Below are 13,959 nucleotides of genomic sequence, written 5' to 3' on the forward strand. Positions count from 1 at the left end.
TATAAAGTGTTCTCATCAAGAAAATTCGTGACTTCATGGTCGTTAAATATAACCGGTCGGAAACAATCGCACACATACCACAAGATGACCAAAAGCACCGTAACGCTGACCATCCCTCGCTTGATCCGTAGAGAAAGTGAGAAAAGCGAAGCGCGCAGTCCCAACGCTGCTCCATGAACAACCCAGATAACACACTCCTTGCGCGCAAGTCCTCCATGGCCGGAGGACCCTCGAGAAGGGGAAGCAACAGAAGATAATAACGATCGAAAGCTTGGCCCAGCCACGGGCCAAGCATGCATGCACCTATCCCCATACACCACAGTGCCGGTGTCCAGGCACTGTTCAACCTTGTCCATCGACAACCCAGGCAACCAACGCAAAAGGCAAAGACACAATAGCGCGCGCTGCTTGGCAAATGCAATGGCTGAGGCACTCAAGTGGTGACGGAAAACTTTCACCAGTCCCGACCCATCTTGCATGCTCTGCCGTGCTGAATGTGTAGTCTATTATAAAAGAGAAACAAAAGCTAGTAACGTGAACGGCCCACAATGCACTCCAAGAAAGAGAAATAACACCATCCGGGTAGTCTACCGACGACGAGCCATGACGCCGCCGGCCTTCATGGGCTGCAGTCCAAGAGGTACACCACCCACTGGACCACCGACGGAGGTTTCGCTCAACGTCTTGCGACGCTTGCTATCGTATTCCGTACCCCGACTGTCGGGACGGGGAATTCGGTCCACGTCGTCGTCTTCCCGCATCCGCTTAGTCGAACCTAGGGAACCGTTCATGCCTGTCGAGTATCCAGGAGCAGAGTTAGATGTGACGGAGTAATTGTCAGCGGCCGTGCCGTTGCCCGAAGTCCCTCTGGTGTCGCTCACGATGTTGTACAAGCTGCTGGCAGCTGCGGGACGCGGAGGCGTGTTGTAACCGGAGGCCCAGGGAGGGGGAGGCCCACCGCTTGTACGGGGCGTCATGCGTCCGGAACCATTCTGCTGCGTGGGGGAGCCCGTGATCTCAGGCGTAAGCTGGGAGTGATCACCGGTCAAACTGCCTACCGAGGTGTTCGTGGTGTAGGTGTACGAGCCTCGGTTGGTGTTGTATCCAGAACTGTCGTGCTGCACGTACTCCGGCTCGTGTTCTGCGACAGACTCGGCGCCGTTGCTGCCAACATGTCCGTTACTGTGGGCGTAACGTTCCTGTTTCACCTCAGGAGCCTCCGTTTCTGGCTGGCCGCCAGGCGTACGACTCGACGGGGGCCCCATTTCGTTCTTAATGTAAGGATGAGATGGGATCGTCTGTCCATATGAAGCCATACCTGCCTGGGTCAATGGCTGCTGGGAAGCATAATGAGGGTGAGATGGTGGAGCAGCTGAGTAGTATTGTTTCGACTCATATCCGGACTGGCCTTGGAATGACTGCATTCCCTGCAGATTGGTGCCCGGGGGTGTAGTGGCGGGCGTCGTGGGCATTGACCGGGCATTGCTCAGGGCCGTATCGATGGAGAGCGGCTGAGAGTTTGGGACTCCAGAGTTCATCCCCTGATTGTTCCAATCATAAGAGTTGCCGGGATTAGTGATGGGGATAAGGCTGGAGGCACTGGCTGGGGGTGTGGGAAACGTGTGAGCTCGATCAAGCCCCGGTCGAGCACCGGCCTGAGAAGCCATCGCGTGGGGTTGGGGCATGTGAGAAGGGACCGTGGTTTGCAAGGAATGATGGTGGTGCAAAGTCTGAGGCTGGGGCCCCTGAGATGCTCGCGCAGCTTGTGGGCCTTCCAATCGCCGTTGTTGCGACTCCTGCACTACCATATTCGTCCGACTCTGGTTGGTTGGGTGGTACAGCAGGCCACCGATGTTGTGAACAAAGAGAGGATACAATAGGTCCGTGATCTTCTCCTTGTTGGCAAATTCGAGGGCACGCTCGAAGGGGATCCTAAATGAACTATTAGCGTCGAGTCATAAACGCAGGCGAAACGGCAGGTCGTACCACACGCCCTTCAGATGCATTGGGCCGATCTTGACAACATGACGGATCTTTTCGCTTTTCAAGATACCATCCCGGCGACCCCTAGTCATTCCTGCGACATTGAGAAGCTTCGTACCGTTGATCATATGATTGTCTGATATTACACGTCAGCAAAGCTAATTCCGTTCATACAAACTCATCGAACTGGCGCAGCAGTAATGACTCACCCTCCCTTCGAGCCACGCAAACACCTTTGGCCTCGACTTGGTAACAGAGACTGCCCTCATCCTCCCACAACGTTGCAGTAACCCGCGGCTTCGCTCCTGGTGGGGCTACCTGGCCGGTCATATCATAAATAAATCCTTGCAAGGGGGTGCCGGTTGTGTTCCCGTAACCCGGAGGGGCTGCAGCGTGGTTCGTGACGGCTATGGCCATGCAATGAGAATCGAGGGATGGAAAGTTTCATATGATGGCCAAAAGTGGACTTACCTGGTAGTGGTAACAGCTGGGCTGGAACGCCACCGCTCATTGACGTCGTGGGAGGTTGTGGGCCTGCCTGGGAGGACGTTACTCCGCTCGGATAGGCATATTGGGAGTAAGAGGTGGTCGGGCCATACGTGGTAGATGCTGGCTGCAAGACGGGTGGCTGCTGGTGGTATTGAGGGTAATGAGCGATTCCCCCGGCAGTTGCGGCGTGAGATGCATACGGCTGGGCGGATGATATATGCGATGAGTGGACATCGATGTAGGGCTGTGTTTGGTTCATGCTGCCAATCGGGGTCTGGCTCTGATAGTAGCTGTCGCTAACTGGGGTTTGTTGGAGGGTGTAGTCTTGGGGAGCTGAAGAATCCAAGGAAAGCCGGCCCTGACCACCTGCTGCGAGGTCTGCAGACGACGGCGGTGGGCTTCTAGCTTCGCTGACCACAGGCGCAGCTCCCGATAAGCTTGTTCGAGCGCTTGTGTTGTTGGAACCAAGGGCCGACGCGTCTTCGTAGCTAGTCCGATAGGACTGGCCCGAGATGGCCTGCGTGGCCGTCGGCAGACTGAGAGCCGGGAGTTTGTCGCCAGACAACAGGGGTCGCTCTGCCGCGTGGTGGTTATACCAAGGGATATCAACAGGACCTCGGGTGTGGACCTGCGAAATCGACGGTAGCTCCAGCTTTTCGGTTGGCGGGGGTAACGGTTTTGAAAAGTGAGACGAACGGGAGCGGTCGGACGACGGACTCAAGAATGTGTCCGGCGTGCCGTGAGATAGAAGGTGTCGCTTCTTGTTTTTTGTTCTTTTATCAATGAGTGGTGGTCAGGTCGCGGAGGCACGATCCGATATAAACATGCAAATAACAAGGCGTCAATTTTTTTGGGCTGGTTTTACTTTTCCTGTCGTAAATATGTCAAGACCGATACTGATTCGGACTCGCGAGGATCAAGAGCCGAACAAAGGGGATGCTTCTAATAGGCAATGCAGAACATGCAAGGATGTGCAATCGTGGCAAGCTCGTGGAAAGTCGTAACCGTAACAGGCTTGGAGATCGCTGGCGCAACTGGACGAGAAAATCGCTATGCAGTAAGTACTGACAGAAATCTAAATCCAGAGACTTTCAAGGATCTTTGTCGTGACAGACAAAACTCTGAAAGCAAGACAACAAGCGCTTTGCGGGTGGTTAATGGAAATCGCTCGGCCAAATTAGAAGCACAGAATCATGGGTCTCGTTTCAAGTCGTAAGAACAGAGCGGGGGAAGGCGACGTGACAATCCAGCATCAAACGTCGAAGGTCTTCCGTGACTTGCAACAAAAGCGGTAGCACCGATGAGACGCGTCAAGCGGACAATCAAGTGGTGCTTCTGCGACGAGATGGGCGAACAGGCTCGTGTGGCGTCGTAACAGGTCGTGGCAGGTCGTCGAGGAAGGCGAGAAAGGAGGCAATATAAGCACTGACAGTTCTACGAACGGGTCAATAACCTCATGCGAGCAACCTGAGAAGAGACAGGCAAAGCAAAGCAACAAAAGAAGTCAAGCAGGTAGGTCGTTCAGGTCGTCCACATAATCTCATAGAGGGGATATAACAAAAAGAAAAGAACAAGAGACGAAGTCGTGATTGATGGATGAAGATGGAGGGGGAAGTAGTGGAGGGAAGCAGAGGCGGAGGTGTATGTATAAGAAGGCGTCAAACGGAAGGGATGGTACACCAACTGAGGCGGCCAAGGGAGACCGGTGGGAACCAGGAAAAAATAGTAATCCGAACCAAGGAAGTCGGTCGATGGAAATTACCGGGGTTAGGGTGGGAATTGGGGGGAAGGAAAGGGCAGTAGATTAAAAAGAAAAGAGGTGAGCAAAAAAGGCAAAACGGGCAGAAAAAGGAAAAAGGAATTAAAGAAAATCAAATGAGGAAAAGGCAGAGGAAAAAAAAAAAGAAAAAGAAAAAGAGAAAAGGAAAAAAAAGATGGATGGCCAAATGTCAGACACTCTCGACGTGGGCGATCATGACCGAGCAGATGGTCCAAGGCGGTGGAGGGCAGACGGGAATGACTGCAGCGCCGCCGCCGCAGCAGGAGCAGCAGCAGCAGATCATGGGCGAAGGTGGAGGCTGGGGCAGGACAGCAAACCGCAGGCGCCCCCGGGCTAAGCCTGAGGTTCTCTGCAGCCGCCGGGGTTTCTGGACCGCGACCGATCGCCTTGGAACCCGTCTACTCGGTGGGCGGGGAGAAGGGGGGGGGGGGGAAGGAACAAGACATCAGAAAATAAAAAAAAGCCAAGGTTGGGGAGGAAAAAAGTTCATGACCAAATTAAGGAACGGAAAATGTACCAACTTGTAGATCCAACGTGGTGTGGTGGTGTTGTTGTTCTGCCTGCTGTCCCCCTGGGATGATAGGTGTAGTCAAGCTGAAGGGGCGGGGAAGGGAAGTAGTTAGAGACAGCTCTCACCCATGGATGGCGAATGAGTGGATTGAAGGAATGGGATGGGCCGAGGAGGGGAACAAGTTGGGTTCGGGGAGGAGAGGAGAGGGAGAGGGAGGGGGAGGAGAAAGATGGGTAAGACCGTCAGAGTAGGTACCCAGTACGGTACAAGGTACAAACAGTGTAGATAGATAGGTAGATGGATAGAAAGCGATACTCTGGTAGTAGAGAGGGAAGGGTAGGGAAGCCAAGGGAAGGGTCAGACTGAATGAAGGAGGGGGGCCAGCCGCTCAGCTTCCGCGTTTTAGTGGGAGGCTGGTGGGTTTGGTTTGGTTTGGGTTGGCGCTGGACCGGCCAGCAGAGAGTCAAGCCAGCCTGAGGATCTCCGGGTGACGGGTGCAACCGAATCCCGCCAAAGACGGCCGAAGCACCAGCCAGCGATCGATTCAGGTGTCAAGGTGGGAGGGGAGGAAGGGGGTGCTGGGTGCTGGGCAAAAGGGCTTTCTAGAAAGGGAGCTGGTTTCTTCTTCGCAGACTTCGAACCACGACACGTCTGAATGTTCTCTATCGCAGGTGGAGAAAAACAATCCAGAGCATCTGCAGTAGCCCAGCATCTTCATCGATCCAAGGGAGCGGCAACGGTCATTGGGGGTTGGTCCTCGGGCGGCTGGGCGCGTACCGCAGCAAGGACAACAGCACCACCACCACTACCAGCAGTAGAACGCTCACGACAGGAGAAATAAAAAAAAAATAAACGAACGATATCAGGTAAGACAACAAGAAACACACCCACGAAGAGAGCGCGCGTGTCAGAAAGAATGGAAAACCAACGAGTGCGAAACAAAAATACACCACATACCAGCACGTGTGTTTGGATCTTTCCTCGATCACCAGTTTCTTTTGAGACCTGCGGCGCGGGAATGTAAGAGAAGCTGCAAGGCAATTGTCTGCCGTAGAATGTCTCTGATGCTTATAGCTTGTCGCACGCTCGTCGGCTGTCCTTTGCGTTTGGCCCTTTTTCTATTATATGTATTATCTAGGCGTCAGCCCCGGCCGGGTCCGTCTGGTCGCGGGCCCGTTTGGAGTCGGTTCTGAAGAACGAGGCAAAGGAACTTGGAGAGGGACCGAGCAGTGGACCACTGGGACCGTCTGTCACTATAGCTATGTACTAAGTAGTCGTCCTGGGTCTTTTTTTCTTTAATGAAACGGGGAGGGAGAAAGAATTAGACGAAATGGAAAAAGAAAAAAAAATAAAGCCGAAGTGGACAAAAATAAAAGGTGTCAGCAGAAACCCCCAACAGCTAGGAGGGGGAGGGATTAACGACGAAATTAAAAAAAGAATAATAATCAAAATGCAGGATTGAAATGACAGAATAGCCAGAAAATAAAAAATAATATAGAAAAAAAAAACGATGAAATTAAATGGGAAAGGGAAAAAAGAGCAGAAAGGGCAATAGTCAGGTGTGGATCCCGCAACTAAAAAAAAGAGCAACAGAAGGGGAGACAACAACCGTGCGTCTTGCGGAAGAGCGGAGAGACTGCTGCACCGTGGAATCTGGTGCTGATGCTGGTGCTCCTCCTGCTCCTGCTAGGCTGCTGCCGGTGCTGCTGCTTGCTCTCTGGCTCTTCCTTCTGGCAGGGTCCAGTCCACAAGCGCAGTGTCAAGCTCAGACAGTGAGGATTCCGCGAATCCGCCACGAAGCAAGGACCATCGGCCGGATAAGCTAAACAAGACGCCGGACAGGAACCACCGTTTGGGCTAGGACTGCGATGATCCAACCGACGCGGTGTCTGCACACTGGCCGCAGATTGGCTCCAGGGGAAGGGGGTGGGAGGGAGAGGGGGAAGACAGTACTACTACTAGTAGCGGCACTGATAGGTACTAGGCACTGGCAACAAGTGGGCAAAGACGAGGTGTAGGAAAATAATAGATCAGGCATGCGCAGGAGATGTCAGAGGGGGAGGGGAAATAAAATCAATGATCACGTACCCGTGGGAATAATAATAATGATGATAATGGTGATGATGGTGATGATGGTAACAATGAGATCGATGGCTAAGACCAGGTCGAAAGAAACAAAGAGACACCCGAGTTCTCGACAGACAGATAAGTGATGGTACAGAAGACCAAAGGACGTCCAATTCTGCAGGGTCGAGCAACCATTAAGAAACAATTCAACGCGGGCAAGGCCAGAGCAGATCAAATCAGAGGCGCCTACTGACCAACTCGGGAGACCAATCTGATTAGGGAAATCTCATCTGAAATAAGATGAGCTCATTCGATGTCTACTCATTACTCTTGCTCCTGGTTACCACTACAGAAAAACGATTAAATTTTAAATCAAATAAAATGGCTATGATAGTAATAGGAATCACACAAGGGAGGAGGGCCCAAGAGACAGGTTGGGGAAGGAGAAAAAAAAATAAGAAAAGGAAAAGAAAAGAGAGCAATGAACTGAGAAAAGAAATTAAAATAGAAAAAGTAATCAGAAAAAAAAAGAAAATGATGAAAAAGGAAAAAGTTGGTGAGTCCTTCACTTCCAATTGACCGCGATAGTCGGGAGCCACTGTGAACTGTTGGGACCGATCGCATTGCTGTAAGTCATTCGATCGTCCTGCGGTGCCGGGATAATGCTGGATCGATTGGAGGACGATCGAGAGCGACATAAACTAAGGGAAAAATGGAATTATTCTCCCATTAATACTGGGACTCCGTCCTCGGAGCTGATTTGGTCGGTCTGAGATTTAGTCCAGCTTCGGTGCAGACTGGCGTTACTTTTTCTTTTGTTCTCCTCAAAGTCTATCTCGGTTTTGAAACGTGATCGGAGGATCAACTGTCCTACTGACCAAGTAGTGATGTCTCCAAGGCACCAGCAGCAGCAGCAGCAGTAGTGCTTAGATCGGGTTGTGAAGAACCACCGAAGCACAGCAACGACCAGATGACGGATGACAGGCGTGTTCCAGTCCAGTTCCAGGTCCGAACAGCTGTCTCCACGATGGAGCACGGGTCCCACACCGCGTCTCAAGGCCCAGCCGTATCTCTCATCCACGGCGCAGCGAACCAATGGGCGGAACCCAATGGGCCAGAATTACTAAGTGCCCTGTCCCTGTACGTCCACGGTCTAGTTCTGAGGAGGTAGTAGTAATAATTACCTATCTAGTATCTACAGGAGGACTGTGTGTAGGTGCACAGGTATCTAGTAGTGTGAGTGGACTGGAGACTGGAGTTCGTTGGGGTTGGTTGAACGATAACCATGCTTGCCGACCGGCCAGCCTACATGCTGTAAGGTATCCTTATTCTGATGTTTAATTCTTTACACGCACGAGTCAGTATGGCGGTCCCATAAGTAGAGTGCTGACAGCAAGCAAATCAGGACGAGCTCGATGCATGAAAGGTACCTGTACCTGCTCCGTACTCCATACATGTGGACTTGGGATCCGCCACCGGCAGCAGGGCTCCTGAATGGTCAAGAACACCCGGCGAACGAATCAAACGGCAGATTACGGGCTAGGGCCGAAAGATGAGATCCTGCCCTAATACGGAGGATGTACTTACATACAGTAGTAGTACCTACTTAGTCGGTGCCTAGGCAGGTCATACGAAACCAACCAGCGCGGCACCCAGAGAGCAAATGCAAGATGCGTGCGCTCTAAACGGTGTGCATCGTGGATGATGTATAACAGCGGGAATGGCTCAACATAGACCAACAAACTATCTAGAAAGAAACCTTGCGGTCCAACACTATCAACTATCAGAATGCCTCCCAACCTCGAAACGAGAGAAGCGCCGAAAAGGACCGCCCTCCGAATGGCGGTGACTTGGCAAGGAGAGGGGAAGAGAGCGAGATAGGATGTAGGAACTAGTAGCAACGAAGAGAGGCAAGAGATGAGATCGGACTCGATGGAAGTGAGGGAAGTGCGTGAGTGGTCGAGCGTTCCTTACAAGGGATGCAATATTACCCAACCCCGATCAATGCCCCTCGAATGAACCGCCACTACTATGTAATTCCATCTAATTAATCTCGCACCCTAATCTTGCCTCCCCCAATTCACGGGCACTCATTTTACTTCCGAGGAATGCCGTAAGACCATTACCTAACCTGGTCGACCCCATCGCGATGGAAGAATATTGAGATTTACGGTCGCGATCCACCGACTAGCCAATTCTCCCCGTCGCTGTCAGTCTGGACGAGCCCGTCAATACGAGATCTTTGCTAGGGGGGCCTCCGCGGCCAGACTAGCAGACGCCAGCCAGGAATAGCCTCGCAACCAAGTGGAGCCTCCTTCAGGTGACGAGGTCTCTATTGGTCGGGGACTTGGTCTTTGGGGCCTGGTGGTGTGTGCGATAAATCATTTAAGGCTTTCGGGACGATCTGGAGGGCGTTAGGGTGTGGGCCCCGCCCAGCGTCACCACCCAGAGACGAGACAAAGACTCAGGGCTGACAAGTCACCAGAATCGGACGAGTCTGGTATGACTGGTCATGGCGGAAGATAAGTAGGTACGTAGTAGATAGATAGAGAGTAAAATTCAATCAAGTCTGCTGAGTTGGGAAGAGGAGGTATCAAGGGATCAGTAATTCAGTAATAGAAGGGGGAGGTACTTACTGTATCCGTACTGAACCTGGCATAGTAATCTGAAATCGGCTGCCCGTCACGATGCCTTCCTCCTTAGTTCCTTTCCTCCCCCCGTCCCAGCCAATGCCCAGAAGTTAATCGCACCAAATTGCTTCCAAGCAAGTAAAATCCATGCAAGCAAGCGCAGCCCACTCCTTCGTTACACAGAGCAGCAGAAGAAACGACCAGGATGAGGCAGCATGGCAGGGATTCCTGCAGATGGCCGTCCAAACCACTGGACGAGAGCGCACCACGCAGGCAGGGTGGCGTGCGAGCAACAGTCGATCAGGTCTGTTCGTCCTTTCCCCTCCCCCCTCCCCCGTCGTCCTTTCGGTCGGTAGGGAAGCCCTGGAGAAGTCATCCTGGTTGCTAACTGATTAGCTCCGGTCTGGTAGTCTGTCAGTTGTCTTCAGATTCCCGACCGGTTACGTCCAGAATACTCTAAACCCGGTCCTGCCTACCTGCCTGCATACAAGCCTACATCCTACTTACATACAGACAGCCTTCAAGTAAGTAGGTACGGACGGACCTACATGGATACCTGGTCCGGAGCAGCCCGCCCACTCATCGCCAGATCAGTCGCTTTTACTACTTTCGGTCAAACCTGACCGATTCATTTCTATCGGCTGGCGATATGGAACCGTCTTCCTGTCCTTCCATCGCCAATAGACCACCCAACCATTCCAATAAAGGGAGGGGGGGAAGAAACCGGCGACCTTTTTTTTTTCCTACCACCCTACTAGGTAGGGGTAGTCCGGTCAAAATGGAAATCTGTCCTCCTCTTGGTCCTGTTCTTCCTCCCGTCGATAGCAGGTGGCGGAAAGGTGCTCGTCTCACCAGATGAGGCGGCTCGTTGGATACATCAGACCAGCCGAGTCGGTCAAGAGTCCAACCCCGGTAATCGACCACGACCCTGGTCACTCTCCCCCGACCTCATTTCCCCTAACTAATTCTCCGCTGAGGATGGAGGGAGGCAGCCCCGCCATTGCATGGACCGGGATGCCATTGGTGGGATGCTGGCGTTTCACGAGCCAGCTTAGCCCGGGCTAGGACTAGCAGTAGATTGGCACCGAGGGCTGCCAGGTAATGGGCTTGTCGTCAATGTGAGGGATCTGGAGTTAATTTCCAAATTAGTCTCGATTTATCCCTCCGGGTCCGGCGGGTTTGCGCCTAATCTACGTCAGTGTCGACAGGTCGGTATGTATCTTAGATCATCACGACCGAGTGACACCACCGAACGGATTGAGCTTCGTTCTGAGCTGTGTCGAAACAGAGCTCCGATGGAGTCGCAAATGGAGTCTCTGCTCAGGTACTAGATGGAGCATCCTGATCCATCGTCGCCCAGAGAGTGGGCTCTCCGCACGATGACTATGGGTACCCTGATGTACATCATCTACCTAGCTTCATGGATGGAGACGGTGAGGCATAGACCAGTTCCCGGTCCTCACCATCTGAGTTGTTCTTGGTATTTTTAATTTTAATTTTTCGTCTCTCCCGTTTGCCCCCGCCGTTTCGAGCTGGAATCGAGAACGATTCGGTGTAAGTCATGGAACAGGATCTCGGGCGCAAGGGCACGAACTCTGAGCAGCCAGAAGGCCACATCTCCAGGCCTCACCGCTGGTTCATCGTTTCTTTTCCAGCGAGAGGAGAGGGCCAGAGGGAGGGGGAAGGGCGATTGTCATTTGACTGACAAGCCCTATCATTCCAGCTGTTCATGCTCGGCTGACGGAGGGGCGCGCAGACGATAGGCCCGGGAACCTTCTTCCTGCGGGACTGCAGCACCTCCTCGCAACCCCTTGCGTGAGGTGGAGGGGACTAGCGATATGGTCCACGACACAATGTCCCACTCTGGGAGGCCCAACCCCACCCGGGCCTGGTCCGGACTGGACCATGGAATACTCAACAGTATCAGGCGTACGGGAAAGCCTCCCATTGTTCGGACAAGGCCTTGTTTGGTCGCGATGCTAGTGATGCTAGTGAGTGCTACGGTGAGAGCTAGAAAGGTGACAGGTTGGGGTCCCGGACGGAGTAGGACGGACAGACGGAGTGCGACGCCGCCCATGGCCACGACCGCGACTCACTAGTCCGGGCCTAGTGACCATGGGCTTCATTTCATTTGACAAGTCGCTTTTTATTTCCGACCGTTAAGCGCGTCTAACCATACGCTGGCCTTGCTCGCCCTCCCTCCCTCCCTCCGTGGCCGTCTGGCTGGTCCGGATCCTGGATTGGACCGCCCATCCGGAGGGCCTGGTCAACTGTGAACTAAAGTAGGTGCCGTAGGTAGGTGTCGGGCAGAACGGACTGCAGCTCGCAGCCCTGAGTACTTCTGCTCTCCTTCTCCTTTCGTTCGGTTGCCAGAGGGGAGGGGGGCGATCGATCTATACGAAGGAGGGCGACGGCTCCCTGGTCCACGCCCGTCATGTCCCTACCACATGTCCAACCGACAGACTCGATGAGCACCACTACAGTGTAGGTGGATATGCATATGTATCGGCACTGAAGGTGAGACCGGATGCATATCTTTTGGCATTGGAGCACCAAGCGGTCCGTGTTGAGCTCGAAACCAGGCTAGCCATCCGGTGTCTGTCAGCGCCCATGACTCTTCCTCGGGCCCATGGGCTCCATGAGACAGTAATTGAGGAAGGACATATGTACTCCAGGCTTGTCCCGGGACACCAATGATCAACCAGGGTGAATGAGTGTCGGAGTTAGTTTGTGTGTAACCCCCCCCCCCCCCCCCCTCCGGGGATCGTTCAGGGCCGTGCAGTCCAAGATGAGGATCTGCCCAGCATGCTTTCTTATTCTTGTGCTTTTATCCCCCTTCTACGGAGTAACGGGTTTCATTTTTGGCCCTCGCGCTACCCGGAAGATACTTGGGGAGTGAGTCCGATCGATCCTTTCTCCATGTGCTCATCCAACCGGGGGCCCCGTGATCCTTAAGCATTAGGCAAAGGCGAGGCCACCCTGCTGGATCTATCTAGTCAGTCTTGGAAGTCCGCTACCGACGGCCCGACACCCGCAGCCGTCGTACATACAGCAGATCTTGCGGGGCTGTAGCTCATCCTGACGGAGTATACCTGGTGGTTGGCCACGACGGAGTTATTCATGGTCACTGGGAATCAGCCAGGGTTTCTGACCCAATCGGGAGACGCGACGAGGGCTTCCAGACTTACCTACAGTTACACCGCAGCCATGGGGGATGGAGGGGGGGGCGCATCCTGGACGAACCTTTACTCCGTGGGACCAAGAACTTAGTGAGTGAGAAGTGAGTGAGTGGGTTTCCGTGTCCGACTCCGTACTTCCGTCCGGTCGATGCTATGGAATACTACTACTAGATTACTACTTACTAAATTACTACTAAATTACTAGCAGGCGACTAACAACCCAACCTAACCGACTAGGTAGCCCCAGTAGAATTCTCACCACTCACCACTCACCAGTCATCACTACTACTTAAGTACTAAGTACTAATTAATCACTGCCTCAAGTTGACGCCGGAGCCAACCGCGGAGGAAGCAGCTCATGGAAAGGCACTAAACCCGACTGCGTAAATGCACGGAGATCAATCGATCAGTCTTGCCTTCCGCTTCCCCTCTCTTAATCTATCGCCCCTCTCTTAGATACTACTAGTCTTCGGAGCAGAGTGAGCCCCTCGACAACTCCTCAGGATGACCCATGAGCCAAAGCCATGATGAAAAGGATAGGAATTACTCCGGGCGCGACGACGACGGGTGGGGCGGCTGGCTCTTCGCACCGCCACCATGCCCTCCCTACTATCTAATTGCTATGTCGTCAATTACGTGGATAACGGTATAACCTCCCGGGTCGCTTATGAAACTGGCTCGGGACTACTTCTGCCCCAAAACTACGGTCGAGTCGACGACTAGACATTGCCTGGGGAACGCCGGCCGACTAGTGACAACTTACTTACCTGTCATGTCCTCGGCTGTACCTGCAGCGGCCATGCAAGCACCAGGGAAGAACCGCTTACAGGTCACCGCGCCCGCGAACTGCTTCAATTCTTCAACAATCGGTCCGAGGCAGCGTGCACTGGGCATGGTGCAGCTGCTAGCCGGGCCTGTTGCCGTTGCCTGTCTTCCTGGGACGGGGTCGACTACCTGGGCCTTAGCAGGGCGCTAGTTTGCTCGGATGGAGGATTAACACAGACACTAAGGTTGTCTCCTCAACAATGCCTGCTCACGATGATCAACCAGTAGGTATCGACTATCGAGGGCATCTCCTCTCCACCGCCCCCTGATGACCCCTGCTCTTAGTATCTATCTAGCTGCTCACGCGGATGCTGAATCTCCGGGCGTGGGCAAGGATTAGATTGCCCCTGCTGTGCAACATTGACCGCGGGAATAACCGGTCGAGGACAAATTCCAGGCTAATGAGTAGCTTGACACCCCAAACAAAGAAAAAGCCCACGGAGGTGGGTGGCGATTCTAGAATGCGATTGCAGAGGACAAATATTTCCGGGACAT

The 13,959-nt window shown here is 53.3% G+C and overlaps 3 protein-coding genes across 3 annotated transcripts; all 3 read right to left on the reverse strand.

The window, feature by feature from the left end:
- Positions 1 to 587: 587 nt before the first annotated feature.
- On the reverse strand, positions 588 to 7,101 carry BO94DRAFT_461050 (cell pattern formation-associated protein stuA; the record flags this gene model as incomplete). Its single annotated transcript, XM_025607908.1, has 5 exons — positions 588 to 1,932; positions 1,987 to 2,119; positions 2,193 to 2,390; positions 2,455 to 3,245; positions 6,998 to 7,101. Coding segments are annotated over 5 exons (2,571 nt in total), but the record flags the coding sequence as incomplete, so codon positions are not given.
- Positions 7,035 to 7,726, reverse strand: BO94DRAFT_371200 (uncharacterized protein). The gene has a single exon (XM_025607209.1). It carries the CDS (start codon positions 7,526 to 7,528, stop codon positions 7,148 to 7,150), a length of 381 nt encoding a protein of 126 aa, XP_025470083.1. The 5' UTR covers positions 7,529 to 7,726; the 3' UTR covers positions 7,035 to 7,147.
- A 3,008-nt stretch (positions 7,727 to 10,734) lies between these two features.
- On the reverse strand, positions 10,735 to 11,554 carry BO94DRAFT_533062 (uncharacterized protein). Its single transcript, XM_025611258.1, has one exon. It carries the CDS (start codon positions 11,535 to 11,537, stop codon positions 11,175 to 11,177), a length of 363 nt encoding a protein of 120 aa, XP_025470084.1. The 5' UTR covers positions 11,538 to 11,554; the 3' UTR covers positions 10,735 to 11,174.
- Positions 11,555 to 13,959: the final 2,405 nt, after the last annotated feature.

The sequence above is a fragment of the Aspergillus sclerotioniger genome (assembly GCF_003184525.1).
Source record: "Aspergillus sclerotioniger CBS 115572 chromosome Unknown BO94scaffold_7, whole genome shotgun sequence".
NCBI classification, from domain to species: Eukaryota; Fungi; Ascomycota; class Eurotiomycetes; order Eurotiales; family Aspergillaceae; genus Aspergillus; species Aspergillus sclerotioniger.

Bases quoted from the DNA above. Each gene is read 5' to 3' on its own strand.
- BO94DRAFT_533062 (XM_025611258.1), bottom strand. From the start codon at position 11,537: ATGGGCGGCGTCGCACTCCGTCTGTCCGTCCTACTCCGTCCGGGACCC.
- BO94DRAFT_371200 (XM_025607209.1), bottom strand. From the start codon at position 7,528: ATGTCGCTCTCGATCGTCCTCCAATCGATCCAGCATTATCCCGGCACC.